Source organism: Dendrobates tinctorius, unplaced genomic scaffold (genome assembly GCF_039654945.1).
Source record: "Dendrobates tinctorius isolate UK_male_01 unplaced genomic scaffold, ASM3965494v1 ptg000011l, whole genome shotgun sequence".
Taxonomy (NCBI): Eukaryota; Metazoa; Chordata; class Amphibia; order Anura; family Dendrobatidae; genus Dendrobates; species Dendrobates tinctorius.
The window spans coordinates 102,707,561-102,721,727 of NW_027361679.1; the positions used below are offsets into that span (position 1 = coordinate 102,707,561).

A 14,167-nucleotide genomic window follows, 5' to 3' on the forward strand; every position below is an offset into this window, starting at 1 on the left:
TCCCTTTCTAACTTTCTTTGCCCTCACGTACATTACGGAGTAGTAGTGCCCTTGGCAGTACCGCAGCTTCACTACTGTAGGACCTCAGTACATAGGGGATCCCGCTCATCTGTTTCACCCCGAACTTGCCAGCTTCAGCCCTGTTGAGAATCTGCCACATCATGAACATTCTGCACCCTGCATGACTTTTGGACCATGTTTCCTTCTCCGTTCCTGCTGCTGACGTGAACTGTAACTTCCCCGGGTGCTCCAGTCTTATCCAGCACCAGTCTGACTGTGCCCGTGCTTCACTTAAATAACGTTGCGTAGCTGCTATGTTGTCCTGGGCTTAGATCCCTTGTGGACCTCTCGGGTGTGCTCGCCCTTCTGACTAATTCCTACAACCTACACTAGCTTAACCCATAGCAGCTCCTCCTGCAGTTAACCCTAATCAAATTTCCTAACAGCTATACCTAATAAGGCCCACTAGTATGCCCCCATGTAGTGGTGCGTTCCAGAACTACGCTTATCCATTCTATGAATCGTATATACTACAAGTGCCCTCATCTATTGAACCCCACGGATGCACTGACTTACCCTAAGCTATAAAGAACATATTACAATGGCATACAACATAATATAATACAATAGTCATAATAAAGTATATCTTACAGTTTATACAATATAGTAACACATCATGTGGCAATACCAATAAGACAGTCGGTAATACACAGCCGTGTAGCAGTACCGGAACAGAATAGCATATTTACATGAAAGCTCTAAAAGGGGAGGAGGCATTAAAGGGGTGTTCCAGTCCAATCACCTACATTCCTCTGTTCCCATTAAGAAAGTGTGTAAAAGTAGTGGACAACCCCCTTAATGCTTGTTTTGTTAGGAAGATGATTAAACACACAGTGTATAAAAAGGACACCATATTCTCGGAATTTCCATCTGACTAAGGTTCTGTGGGATGCGCTGGAAACAACAAGGCCTTCTAATGTATGCTAACATAGTATTTTCTCATAAATGACATTTATGTCTAACCACAACATAGCTTATATGTGTGACTGTTGGGTCCAAAATGCTCAAACACCAACCGATTACAAGAACTTGGATCCAAAGACATACCCACAGCTTTTGCAGTTTGTTTCACTCTATGAAGATACAGTAGTTAAATGTATCAGTCTACCGCCCAGGCCCTTTTTAGGTTGTATTGGCCATTTCAATGTTTTTGGCATTATTTTTCAAAAGCTTACATAAAGCCACAATGCAGCCAACATATAGTAAACAGTATGCAAATTACCTCTTCACAGAGGAAGAGGACTACAACTCTAGTGCTACGTATTGGAAATAGCAATCATAAAAGTCAGTATCGACTCTTTATCGAGCCTTGCCACATGACTTAGGATAAAAGCCAAACCAGAATATCAATTTCCAGACATTGTGTTTCGGCGTGATGCCCCTCATCAGTGCAAAGTGTGAGATTCAGTTTGCCTGTGTGAGATTCAGTTTGCCTGGGTGAGAGGCGTTTGACCGAGATCAAAGGGGTAACAATTCTTATTGTTGTTAGTGCCAAGCCTGGAATGTCAATGTGAGGAGACGTTTAACCCCTTAACGTCCATAGACGTGCACAGTCAGTCATGGGCGGTTGTAACTTACCGCACCAGGACGGACTGTGCATGTCATGCCTTTGAACTGTCACTGCATGTAAACACGCAGTGACAGTTCAGTGCCGACAGCTGTCTATGACCCTTGCAGTCGGTCCCTGCACCCCGAGCGCTGTAATTGATCAGTCAATCTGACTGACCAAACACAGCAGCGATCGGGCAGGAGATGCTGAAATTTCAGCATCTCCTGCCCGATAAGTGCAGGAGCTCGGCACTGCAGTGGCTGAGCTTCCTGCACTGACAGCCAGGAGCGCGATCGCAGTGTTCGGGGGGGAGGCAGAGGATAGGGGACTCCCTCTGACTCAGGTCAGCATCCCTGCAATGTAATCGCGGGGCTCGACCTGTGCCATGATGACCCAGGGGTTGTCATGACAACCTCCGGGTCATTCAGCTACGGAAAGCTGCTGAGACCATGCTCACTGCATGGTATCAGCAGCTTTCTCCATAGGGTATAATGCATTGCAGTGCTATCCTGGAGCATTGCAATGAATTATACCTGAAATGAAAGTGAAAGTCCCATAAAGTGACAAGATAAAAAAAACACATTTTTTAAAAAAAATATTAAAATAATAAAAAAATCCCCTATAAATTCCCTAATAAAAAATAAAATAAACAAAAAAAAACACTCATGTTTGGTATTGCCGCGTCCGGAAAAATCCCATCTATAAAAGTATCACCCTAGTTAAGCCCTTCAGTGAATGCCGTAAAAAAAGCAACATAAAGTAGCAAATTATACAAAGTGCAATAACATGCGATCAAAAAGATGGATATAAATAAACATGATACCGCTGAAAATGTCATCTTGTTCCGCAAAAACCAAGCCATCATACAGCTCCATCAGCGAAAAAATTAAAAAATAAAGAATATCGCAGAATAAAGCGATACAAAAATATACAAAAATAATTATTATTCTTAAAAAAGTTTTTATTGTGTAAAAAACACCAAAACATAAAAAAAATATAAATGAGGTATCGCTGTTATCGTAGTGACCCGAAGAATAAATCTGCCATACTAATTTTACCACACGCGGAATGGAGAAAAAAAAACAAAAAACAAACGATTCCTGTATTGCTAGTTTTTGTTCATTCTGCCTCCACAAAAATTGGAATAGAAAGCGATCAAAAATGGTTATGTGCCCGAAAATGGTACCAATGAAAATGTCAGCTTGTCCCGCAAAAAACAAGCCTGCACCTGACTCTGTCTGCCAAAATATAGAAAAATCATAGCTTTTAAAATACGGCGATGCAAAAATTTCTTCCAAAAAAAGCGTCTTTTAGTGTGTGACAGAAGCTAAACATGAAAAAAGGATATAAATCTGGTATCACTGTAATCGCACTGACCCGAAGAATAAAGTCGCCTAATCACTTATACCGCACGAGGAACGGCGTAAAAAATAAAACCAATTCTTCACCATTTGTGGATTTGTGCATTCTGCCTCCCAAGAATCGCAGTAAAGCGATCACAATGGTTCCCCCCCACATATGGGGTATCAGCATACTCAGGAGAATTTAGACCCCCAAAGTTGTTGTGCAATTTGTCCTGTTATCCTTGTGAACATAAAAATTTGAGGGAAAAAATATCATTTTTGTGGAAAAAATGATTTTTTTTTATTTTCACGGATCTACGTTATAACCTTCTGAGAAGCACTTGGGGGTTTAGTGTGCTCACCACACATCTAGATAAGCTCCTTGGGGGGTCTAGTTTCCAAAATGGGGTCACTTGTGGGGGTTTCCACTGTTTAGGCACATTGGGGCTCTGCAAATGCAACATGACGCCTGCAGACCACTCCATCAAAGTCTGCATTCCAAAACGGCACTCCTTCCCTTCTGAGCCCTGCCATGCGCCCAAACAGTGGTTCCACCCCACATATGGGGTATCAGCCTACTCAGAACATATTGCACAACAACTTTTGGGGTCCTATTTCTTCTGTTACCCTTGTCGAAATAAATATTTAAGGGCAAAAAGATCATTTTTGTGGAAAAAAAATATGATTTTATTTTCACGGCTCTACGTCATAAACTTCTGTGAAGCACTTGGGGGTTCAGTGTACTCATCATATATCTAGAGAAGCTCCTTGGGGGGTCTAGCTTCCAAAATGGTGTCACTTGTGGGGGGTTTCCACTGTTTAGGCACATCAGGGGCTCGTTAAACGCGACATGGCGTCCGATCTCAATTCCAGCAAATTTTAGGTTGAAAAAGTCAAACAGCGCTTCTTCCCATCTGAGCTCTGCCATGCACCCACACAGTGGTTTACCCCCACATATGGGGTATCAGTGTGCTCAGGACAAATTGCTCAATAACTTTTGGGGTACTGTTATCCTTGGGAAAATAAAAATTGGGGGTGAAAAGATCATTTTTGTGGAAAAAATATGATTTTTTAATTTTATGGCTCTACGTTATAACCTTCTGTGAAGCCCTTGGGGGTTCAAAGTGCTCACCACACATTTAGATAAGTTCCTTGGGTGGTCTAGCTTCCAAAATGGCATCACTTATGGGGGGTTTCCACTGTTTAGGCACATCAGGGTCTCTCCAAACGAGACATGGCGTCCGCTCTCGATTCCAGCCAATTTGACATTCAAAATCTCAAATAATGCTCCTTCCCTTCTGAGCACTGCTGTGCACCTAAAGATTGGTCTTCCTACTCACATGGGATATCGGTGTACTCAGGAGAAATTGCACAATAAATATTTTGGTTCATTTTCTCCTGAAACCCTTGACAAAATAAAAAAAAATGTGTCCAAAGAAAAATTTTGGGGAAAAAAAGTTAAATGTTCATTTTTTCCTTCCACATTGCTTCAATTCTTGTGAAGTACCTAAAGGGTTAATAAACTTCTTGAATGTGGTTTTGAACACGTTAAGGAGTGCAGTTTTTGTAGTGGTGTCACTTTTGGGTATTTTCTGTCATATTGACCCCTCAAAGTGACTTCAAATGTGAGGTGGTCCCTAAAAAAATGGTTTTGTAAATTTTGTTGGAAAAATGAGAAATCGGTGGTCAACTTTTAACCCTTATAACGTCCTAACAAAAAAAAAATTGTTTCCAAAATTGTGCTGATGTAAACTAGACATGTGGGAAATGTTATTTATTAACTATTTTTTGTGACATATCTCTCTGATTTAAGGGCATAAAAATTAAAAATTTGAAAATTGCAAAATTTTAAAAATTTTCGCCATAATTCTGTTTATTTTCATAAATAAACTCAAGTTATATCGAAGAAATTTTACCACTACCATGAAGTACAATATGTCACGAAAAAACATTGTCAGAATCAGCGGGATCCGTTGAAGCGTTCCAGAGTTATAAGCACATAAAGTGACAGTGGTCCGATTTCAAAATTAAGGCCTGGTCATTAACCTACAAAATGGCTTGGTCCTTAAGGGGTTAAACCTTGCAATGCTCTTCTGGGAAGTTATATTTGCAAATTACCTCTTCAGAGAGTAAGAGTACTGAACAGTGGCACATTTTGTCCTCATGGTACTGCAGGAACTCCATTGTACCTCTATAGATAACTTCACCACTATTTATGATTACTGATGGTTCCTGTATCAGATCAGAGTCATAGGCCCATTATGGCCCCCTCAGTAAAGTATGGCTATTATTATACCTCAGGATAATATTAAGTACATAAGTAAATGTGCGAGCCAGCAGTATGCACAGCAGTGTACAGCTTAGGTTGCGATAAAAAAGGACATGGCACATGAACCCCTTAATGACGCAGCCGATTTTCATTTCTGTGTTTTCGTTTTTCTAACCTTTTTGGAAAAGCCATAAGTTTTTTATTTTTCTGTCAACATCGATGAATGGTTTTTGTTGGATGAGTCGAAGCTTTAAAGGACACCATTCACTTTACCATATAGAGTAAGGAAAATGGCAAAGTGCAGTGAAATTGTGGAAAGAAAATGCAATTCTGCTATGGTTTTCTGGATTTATTTTTTACATTATTTGTGTTATAAAAATGACCTGGCAATATAACTCTCCAGGTCAGTTACAATTCCAGTGGCACAAAATTTGCAAAGGTTTTTTTACTATATTTTAGGCTTAAAAAATTCTGAGCTTTCTAAAATTAAATTTTTTTATTTAATTTGGGCTACCATTTTCCGAGACCCAAAACTTTTGTATTTTTATGTAGGAGGATCTGTTATGGCTTATTTTTTGTATGGTGAGGTAGAAACTTTATTTATTCCATTTTGGAGTAGAAATAACATTTTATTGCTTCATGGTGCATTTTCTGAGGTGTTTCGGTGACCAAAAAATTAAATTCTAATGTTTCGATATTTTTCTTCTTTACAGCATTTACTGGTCAGGTTAATTCATTTTATACCTTGATAGATCGGGCTTTTATGGCCACTGCAACACCAGACTTGATCCTGCGATCATTTGATTGCTTGTGCAATATAGTGCAATTCTATTGTGTTGTTGTATATTGCAAAATCACTGTCTCCTGTGATGCTCAGTCTGTGACTGGATGTCACAAGAAAATTAACACAACAGACATGGGGACCTACAGCAGGCCCCATAGCAGGGGCATAATAATCGCGGTCTCAGAGGTCACGACCAGGACCGTGCGGGCAGCTGCCCACCGATGCCAGCACAAACTTCAACTAGAAGCATGGCCTCGGACGCACAATCAGCTGAAGAGTATTGTGGTGTAGAGACCTGTCGGGACCGTCTGTGGCAATACAGGCTGCTGGCCAATTAGAGGCCTGCAACTGACGTTATCACGCACGTGACTGGGGGTGCATGGCGCTTCTGTCGCTTGCACGCTGAAGTCAGCTGCTGGCTTCGGAAGAGGATGCCATGGTGATGGCTTCAGAAGAGGAGCTGTGGTATGATTAGACCATGTTCTTGCACGGTCAGACACAGCCATTACACAGTACACAGCAGGGGTACATTTGTAAGATTATCTCAGCACAGGAACACTATAATTTAAACACTTCCAATTGTGGAACTTATTATTATTGCAAGATTAAAATTAACTTTTGTTCTTGTGAAAAGCCCTTTAAGTCTAGCATTGCACACAGAAGTGTTAATGACGCCCTCACTGGAGAATGACCGAAAATGTTGCAAATTTTCAAAGCTTTTTATGCCAAATTTTCTGGCATAAAATCTTTGATGAATTGCACCTATAACGTTGTGTAAGGAGACATTGCAGTTTTACAAGAATTAATAATGTGCGTTACAGTACTGTCAAATGAAATATATGGTAGTGCTTCCCAGAGGCGTATCTAGGTTTTCTGGCACCCGGGGCAAGAATTTGGGTCGGCGCCCCCCCCCCCAAGTACATATGCGACTTGCACAGTTAGTCATGTACCCACGAGCTGCTCTCCCTAATCCTCTCAACGTTCAGTAAAAAACTGAAAGCAGGAAGAGAAGCTCGTTGTCACAGGACCATAACTATGAAGATCGCATATGAGTGAAGTGTCCATGTGATGACTACTGGAACCTGCAGAGCTGAATCCTGACATTGCAGCTTCTGAATTCTCACACTGAATGCACTGCACACATTTAGGATGCTCCCTTGCCGATATACAGTCATGTCAGCACAAGCATGTGATTTATATACTTCTGGCCACATTCTGACTAGACGTGCCCGGCCTCGCTCTGTTCATTTTCATTGAGTGAGGCCACAAATGTCTAGCTAGCATGTGACCACATGTATGTAAATTACCGGCATGAGAGAATCCTGACAGCGTTCAGTGTGCACTGTGAGAATTCAAAAGTCTGCAGTCACATAGAATGACTGCAGACTCAGCACAAACCTCGACAACCCCTTTAATGTTCCTAACAAATAAAAACATGAGAATTAGTCAGTATCACAAATAATATTTACATCCAGGTACCTTATAGATGATGTCGTCTCTGGAGTCAGTCTCCTTTTCTTCTTGTCCAGACCCCATGATGAGTTTTCTCATCCACAGCCGTCTCTGCAGACGTCCATCTTCTCCGGTCTTCTGCAGCAAATCTCCACACAATGCCCTTAAAGATAAAAGTGTCATTATAATGCTCCGGAATAAAAATATCTGCAATATACTGTCACCTCACACTATTCCCCTCCCTCCTCATACTGTCTCCTTTAACATCCCACCTGTTCACCATACTGTTTCCTCATATATTTACCCCCTCACTCTCTATACTGTCTGCTCACACATACCCCCGACTCCCCATACTGTGTCTGCACACATCCCATCACCCTCACTCCCCATACTGTGTCCACATACATTTACCCGTTCGCTCCCCATACTGTCTGCACCGATCCCCCTCACTCACCCCCATACTGTGTCTGCACCCATCCCCCATACCGTTTCCTCATACATACTCTTCATTTTGTGTCCCCAAATCTCCACACACACATTAAATCCCCTCATCCCGACTCCAAATCCCCCTTCCCCAATCCCTCACACACATTAAATAATCCCAATCCCCACTCCAAATCCCTCACACACATTAAATAACCCCCCATCCCCACTCCAAATCCCTCACACACATTAAATAACCCCCATCCCCACTCCGAATCCCCCCACACATTAAATAACCCGCCATCCCCACTCAATAACCCCCGTCCCTACTCCCAAATCCCCCCACACATTATGTACCCCCACTCCAAATCCCCCCACACATTAACCCCATCCCCACTCATTAACCCCCATCCCCACTCCAAATCCCCCCACACATTAAGTATCCCCCATCCCCACTCATTAACCCCCCCATAGATTAACCCCCATCCCCACTCATTAACACCCCACACATTAACCCCCATCACATGACTTGTCACGCTGCTGACGTTGCTCTGACCCAGCGGTCAGAGCTTCAGTTGTACTGGCGTCTGTATAGACGCCAGTACAATTGTTCCCTGGGAGCCGACACGCGCACCTTGTCTGCGCCAGCTGTCAGCTGTGACAGCTGACACAGAGATCCGCTGCCTCTCAGCCTGGGGGGGCGGCAGAACGCAGCCGCCAGGGAGGACACTGCAGACTGCTGCATTAGGCGGCCAGACTGCGCCCGCTGCCGGCTGCGCCCGGGGCAACTGCCCCGGCTGCCCCCCCCCCCTAGATACGCACCTGGTGCTTCCTATAAAACCTAATAAAACCGAACAGAGATCAGAACCTAACTTTATATTGCATATTCTAACAATATTAAATTACTACCTTACTTGCAGACTGTTCCTGTAATTTCCACACTTCCATGGTTCGCTATTATGATACCCTTGCTTTTTCTGCTGGTTATAAGAGGGATCAAAGACCTACTTGATGACATTGTAAGTACTATGATTTTAAAATCTTACCATCACATTTGTGGCATATGTTCAGATTTAATATTAGTAAAGTTAACACCTAGGTAAAAATGACCCTAATTAATATTAGAAATGTTTAAAGATAATCTGTCATCAGGTTTTGGCCACGTAATCTGAGAGCAGCATCATGTAGAGGCAGAGACCCCGATTCTAGCGACATGTCACTATTTGCTATAGTTTTGATAGAACTACTGTTTTATTGGGAGCAGATTATCACTAGAGGACTAGTAATCCTGCTGCCATGTAATCCTTCATATTTATGAGTAGAGATGCGCGGACACCTGGATGTTGGTGTCCGGCCAAACAATTACAAAAAGTTCGGGTACCAGAACAGTACCTGGACCCGGACCCGAACCCGGACTCCATTCACTTCAATGGTGGGCCTGAACATCCAGTGTTTGCTGTGTGCATGACAGCATGGCAAACTCCTCCTCTGATCGGCGGTGAAATCATCCCCACCGGTCAGAGATCTGTTATTCCCACGCTGTCAAAATGTTTATAACGTTTACCCCCAGTCACTGGTGTCAGCTGATGGGTCTACTGTTGCCATCATCCGACACCTGCTGCCGTAAATAACAGCGAGAGCAGGGGCGGCTGATAGGACTATTCATTAGCCGGCTCCGGCGCTGTAAATAAATAATTAAACAAAAAAACGGCGTGGATTCCGCTGTATTTTTGATAACCAGCCAGGCAAAACCACAGCTGGGGGCTGCAACCCTCAGCTCTCAGCTTCAACAAGCTGGGGTGCTGGTATTCTCATGCTGGTAAGAGGCCATAGATATTGACCCCCAAGCCTAAAAATAGCAACCGGCAACTGACGAGAAAAGGCACATCTATTAGATGCGCCAATTCTGGCGCTTTGCCCGGTTTTTCACCCGGTGTGTAGGAGAGAGGAGGCAATTGTCGGTCCCCGCCATCTCCTTACACAGGCACCAGGCCTCATTTCAGAATCAAAATTGTGTGGTCTCTAAATGAGTTTTGAGGACATTGGTAAACTAATTTTTGTTGAGATCACATCATAGTTGTTAAGGTGTGGTGTTGTATCAGGCAAATAAGTTTATTGTTATCATCTCTTTTCAAGACCGAAACAGAATGGTAAATGCAGTATATTATTTGAACTCTAGATGGTAGAATTGTCTTATAAATAGAAAACTCAATGGAGATTCTGTGCAAATGGGGAAGAAAAAAAATATGAAATTCACCTAAAATTCTAATAAATGTACATGCAGTGGGTTATTAGATACTAAATAAACAGGATGAAATCACATCATAGTTTTTAAGATGTGGTGTTGTATCAGGTAAAAAATATAAATGTATTGTTATCAGCTCTTTTTAAGACCAAAAACAGTATGAGAGATGCAATATATATTGGAACACTGGATGGTGATATTACCCTATTAGTGGAAAACTCAAGGCTAATAGATAAACCGCTCAGTGAGAGCTCAATGCAGATAGTGTGCAAGTTGGGAAGAAAAACTGAAATTCAGCAAAAATTTTTATAAATGAACATCCAGTGGTTTATTAGATACTAAATAAACATTAGGATGTGCTTTTAGTAGGTAATGAGATATACAGTAAACATTAAGATTTGCCTTCAATAGGTAATTAGATACAAGATGAGGGACACCAGAACTGTAGACAAGTTGAGGTGTATCCAGGACAAAAGAAGTGAACCAGCAAAGCAATAAAATTAATTATTTAATAAATAATATAAATAAAAACAAGCTAAATCTGAAAAGGTACTGGCAGAACAAAGGACACTGTAGATGTCCATTATAATGGTAGTGAAAAGATCAAAAGATAAAAGGTAAGTCGCCAAATGGTCACCTGTACACATAATGGTAGCTGAATGTGCAGTATAATCCCAGTATACAGGTTGTAGCCATCAAATACAATGCAATAAATAGGAAAAAGGTAGACTGTAAGTTTGACTAACAGCTGAGGCACTGCGTCCTTACAACCCGACGTGTGTTTCACTCTGCTTCTTCGGGAGTGTGTGTTGTGGTGTGGGATGTCGCCTGGTTATAAATATAAAATGGCAGGATTAGTTTGTTATGTGCATGAAGTGCTTCCCCTGAGGATTTTTTTTTACATTTAGTACATCTTTTTTTGCTTCAAATTGAGGTATACATCAATTAACTTGTGATCTCTATATACACTTCTTCAATGGACACAAAGAGAGATAAAACTAGCCTAGTTATTCTTTACTTCAGGAGTCCCATTCTGAATTATATTGTAATTAGTGATGAGCGAACACTAAAATGCTCGAGTGCTCATTACTCTAGTCAATCAAATAGTAATGTTCGGGTGCTCGACCCGAGTAACAAGTATAATGGAAGTCAATGGAAAACTGAAGCATTTTTCCGGCAGGTCTAGAGGGATCTAAAATTTGCTCAAATTCATGGAAACAGTGCTGAAATGGCATTGGAACAGCATGGGGATCACCTGGAAGTATCTCTGAATCTCAGCTCACTGCTGGGAACAATGTTGTCAGAGTATTATGCCACTTTTATGGACTGACAATAAAACATACAAGACCGAAGATAAGATGGATTTTACTGGAAAAAAATGTCAAGAAACATTCTGTCCTGGATAATGACTTGTATATAAGGAAAAATAAATAAGAGAAAAAAAATGCTCCTCCACACGTGTTTTGCTGCGTTTTTGCACGTTTGCATTGCTTTCAATGGTGAAAATAAATATTCACCAGGAAATGTAATTTTAACATTATACTACCTTAACTGGCCATGTGGTGTGTGGGACATAACCAGATACATCCTGTTTTATTTATGAAGGATGGACTCTGAAAGTCACAATTTTTGTTTTTTAGGGCCATTAGGCGGCCCTCACTATTCGTAGAGAGCAGCCCTTACTATTGTTAGAGGGCTAGCAGTCACTATTGTTTGAGGGCCATCAGGCGGCCCTCACAATTTATAGAGGGACAGCAGGCAGCATCCACTATTTTTAGAGGCCCAGCAGGCATCTTGTGGACAGATGAGACCAAGATGGAGCTTTTTGGTTAAGCACATCATTCTACCGTTTACTGTAAATGGAATGAGGCCTATAAAAGAGCACAGTAGTTACAGTCAAATATGGTGGAGGTTCACATATATTTTGGGGTTGTTCTACTGCCTCTGGCACTTGGTGCCTTGACTGTGTGCAAGGCATCATGAAATATGAAGATCCCCAAAGGATTTTAGGTCGCAATGTAGTGTCCAGTTTCAGAAAGCTGGGTTTGCATCCTAGATCAAGGGTCTTCCAGCAGGACACAAAGCACTGGAATGTTCAGAAGTGGTAATTCCAGCTACAGGAGCATACAGTCTCCCACCACTACCACTTACATACAAATGCTACAGAGAAACCGCGAATGGACACATATCAGTTAATTTTGTTTTACCTGCTTTGATTAATTTCTGAGTACAGATCACTGTGAAAAAAACACAAATCTGTCAATGAGTGTATGGAAAAAAGCAGCAGGAAGAATTATAATTTATAAAGCAATAATCCCTGACTACATGCATGTAATATGTTATCCCTACTGCAACATTTCACACTAGATGAATTGCAGATAAGAGTGGTATTATTGCAGACTATAGAAGGGATTTGAATCGGCCCGGAAAAGATTTTTCCTTGTACATGACCGCAACAAATTCTGGAGGAATGCCACCAACCCTGCCAACTTGCATGAAATTTTGAATACATATCACCGTAAAAAACATGAATCTGTCAATGAGTGCATCGGAAAAAGCAATCAAGTTATGGCATGTGGAAGAGATGTATGTGACCAGAATGAACACTCATTTTCAGCATATAATACCTAGCACCTATCCCTACACGAAACACAACTAACAGTGGTTTTAATAGGGAATAGAATACATGTTACCTTGATATTTTTTTTAGGTTGCAGCAGCAAGGATTATAATTTAAAGGCAATAATCACTGACTAGATGCCTGTAATACGCTATCCCTACAGTGACACCCTACATGAATTGCAGATAAGAGCAGTATTATCAGAGAATTAATTTAATTAGTCCTGAATAAAAGCTATTAGTTTAACGTAACAGCATCAAGGACTGTTATTTTATCAACCCTGCTGGGGAATATAGTAGAGCATTTCGCATCTATTCAGCCTATTATGGAGGAAACCAGGATCTTCTGTACTTACTGTACAAAGTCTCCTGTTCAGACTGGGCAATCTTATATGCAGTGTGAGAACTCCCTCTGTCACGACCACCTGACAGCCCACAAAAAGGCACTGGGTCATATACTAATAGATCTCACTGGCTCTTTTGGTTTGCAAAAATGTTCCCTCAACTAGAAAATGGAGCCTCAGAAAAGCATTTTTTCCCCATTACTAAGTAGTGGGTTTCCCATACTGGTAAGGCATATGCACTCAGTGTAAGGAATGCCAAAAATTAGAAGGAAGCACTCCAATACCCCTTTGAAGAGACGTATTGGAGGGCCTCACAAAACATTTTTTCCCATTATTAAGGAGTGGGCATCCTAGACTGGTAATGTTATGGACTAACCTGGGTTGTAGTAGTGGTATTGCAACCACTAGGGTCAGCATCGGGAAGTAGCGTATTTAGGAATAACAAGAGGTCGGTACACGTGAGCAGCAGTATAGTTGAAGGATCATATATAACTACTGAGATACAGAGCGGACGGCACCGCTTTTACCTTACATGCACAGGTGGTGTTCGGCCAGCAGTAGATCCATACAGGGCTTTTCCCGGGTGCTTGACCTCATAGCAATCAATCTTAAGTTCCAAACAGAAGAAAATGGTCGCACTCCACGGGATAAATTATGTTCGTTTTATTGACACATCAAATTACATGTCAAGTCAGGGTTGTGGTGACAAAAGTGCAGAGCGGCTGACAGTTGAAGGATCAGTAGGTGAATGGAAAGCTTGACTAAAGGCTGGGAGCTCAATAATCTCACAAAGCAGGAATTGCAATGCCAGGTTTTAATAGGGTGTTCAATCAGGAGATTTACAAGGTGGAGCCAATGAGGATCTTACAGGGTCGAGCTAATCGGGAATTACACAGGTATTAATATCTGGGTTATCAAGTAACTGTCCAGCAAGCTGAAATAGCTCAAAGGGAAGAGCTGCTGCCTGGTGCATCTGAGCTGCTGGGTTCAAGTCCTCACAGTACTCAGTACTCTCATTCCTGGATGGTCTCTGGGCAGCAATAGGCCACGCGGCAGTGATAAGGGTCGGGTGCAGTGAG

General features: G+C 41.7%; 1 protein-coding gene across 1 annotated transcript in view; it reads left to right on the forward strand.

Annotated features, from left to right (window-relative positions):
* ATP8B3 (ATPase phospholipid transporting 8B3) overlaps window positions 1-14,167 on the forward strand; it is an 807,548-nt gene that overhangs the window by 305,676 nt on the left and 487,705 nt on the right. Inside the window, exon 6 of the mRNA XM_073545649.1 lies at window positions 8,801-8,899. Coding sequence (XP_073401750.1) covers window positions 8,801-8,899 — 99 coding nt within the window. The remainder of the gene's footprint in view (window positions 1-8,800; window positions 8,900-14,167) is intronic.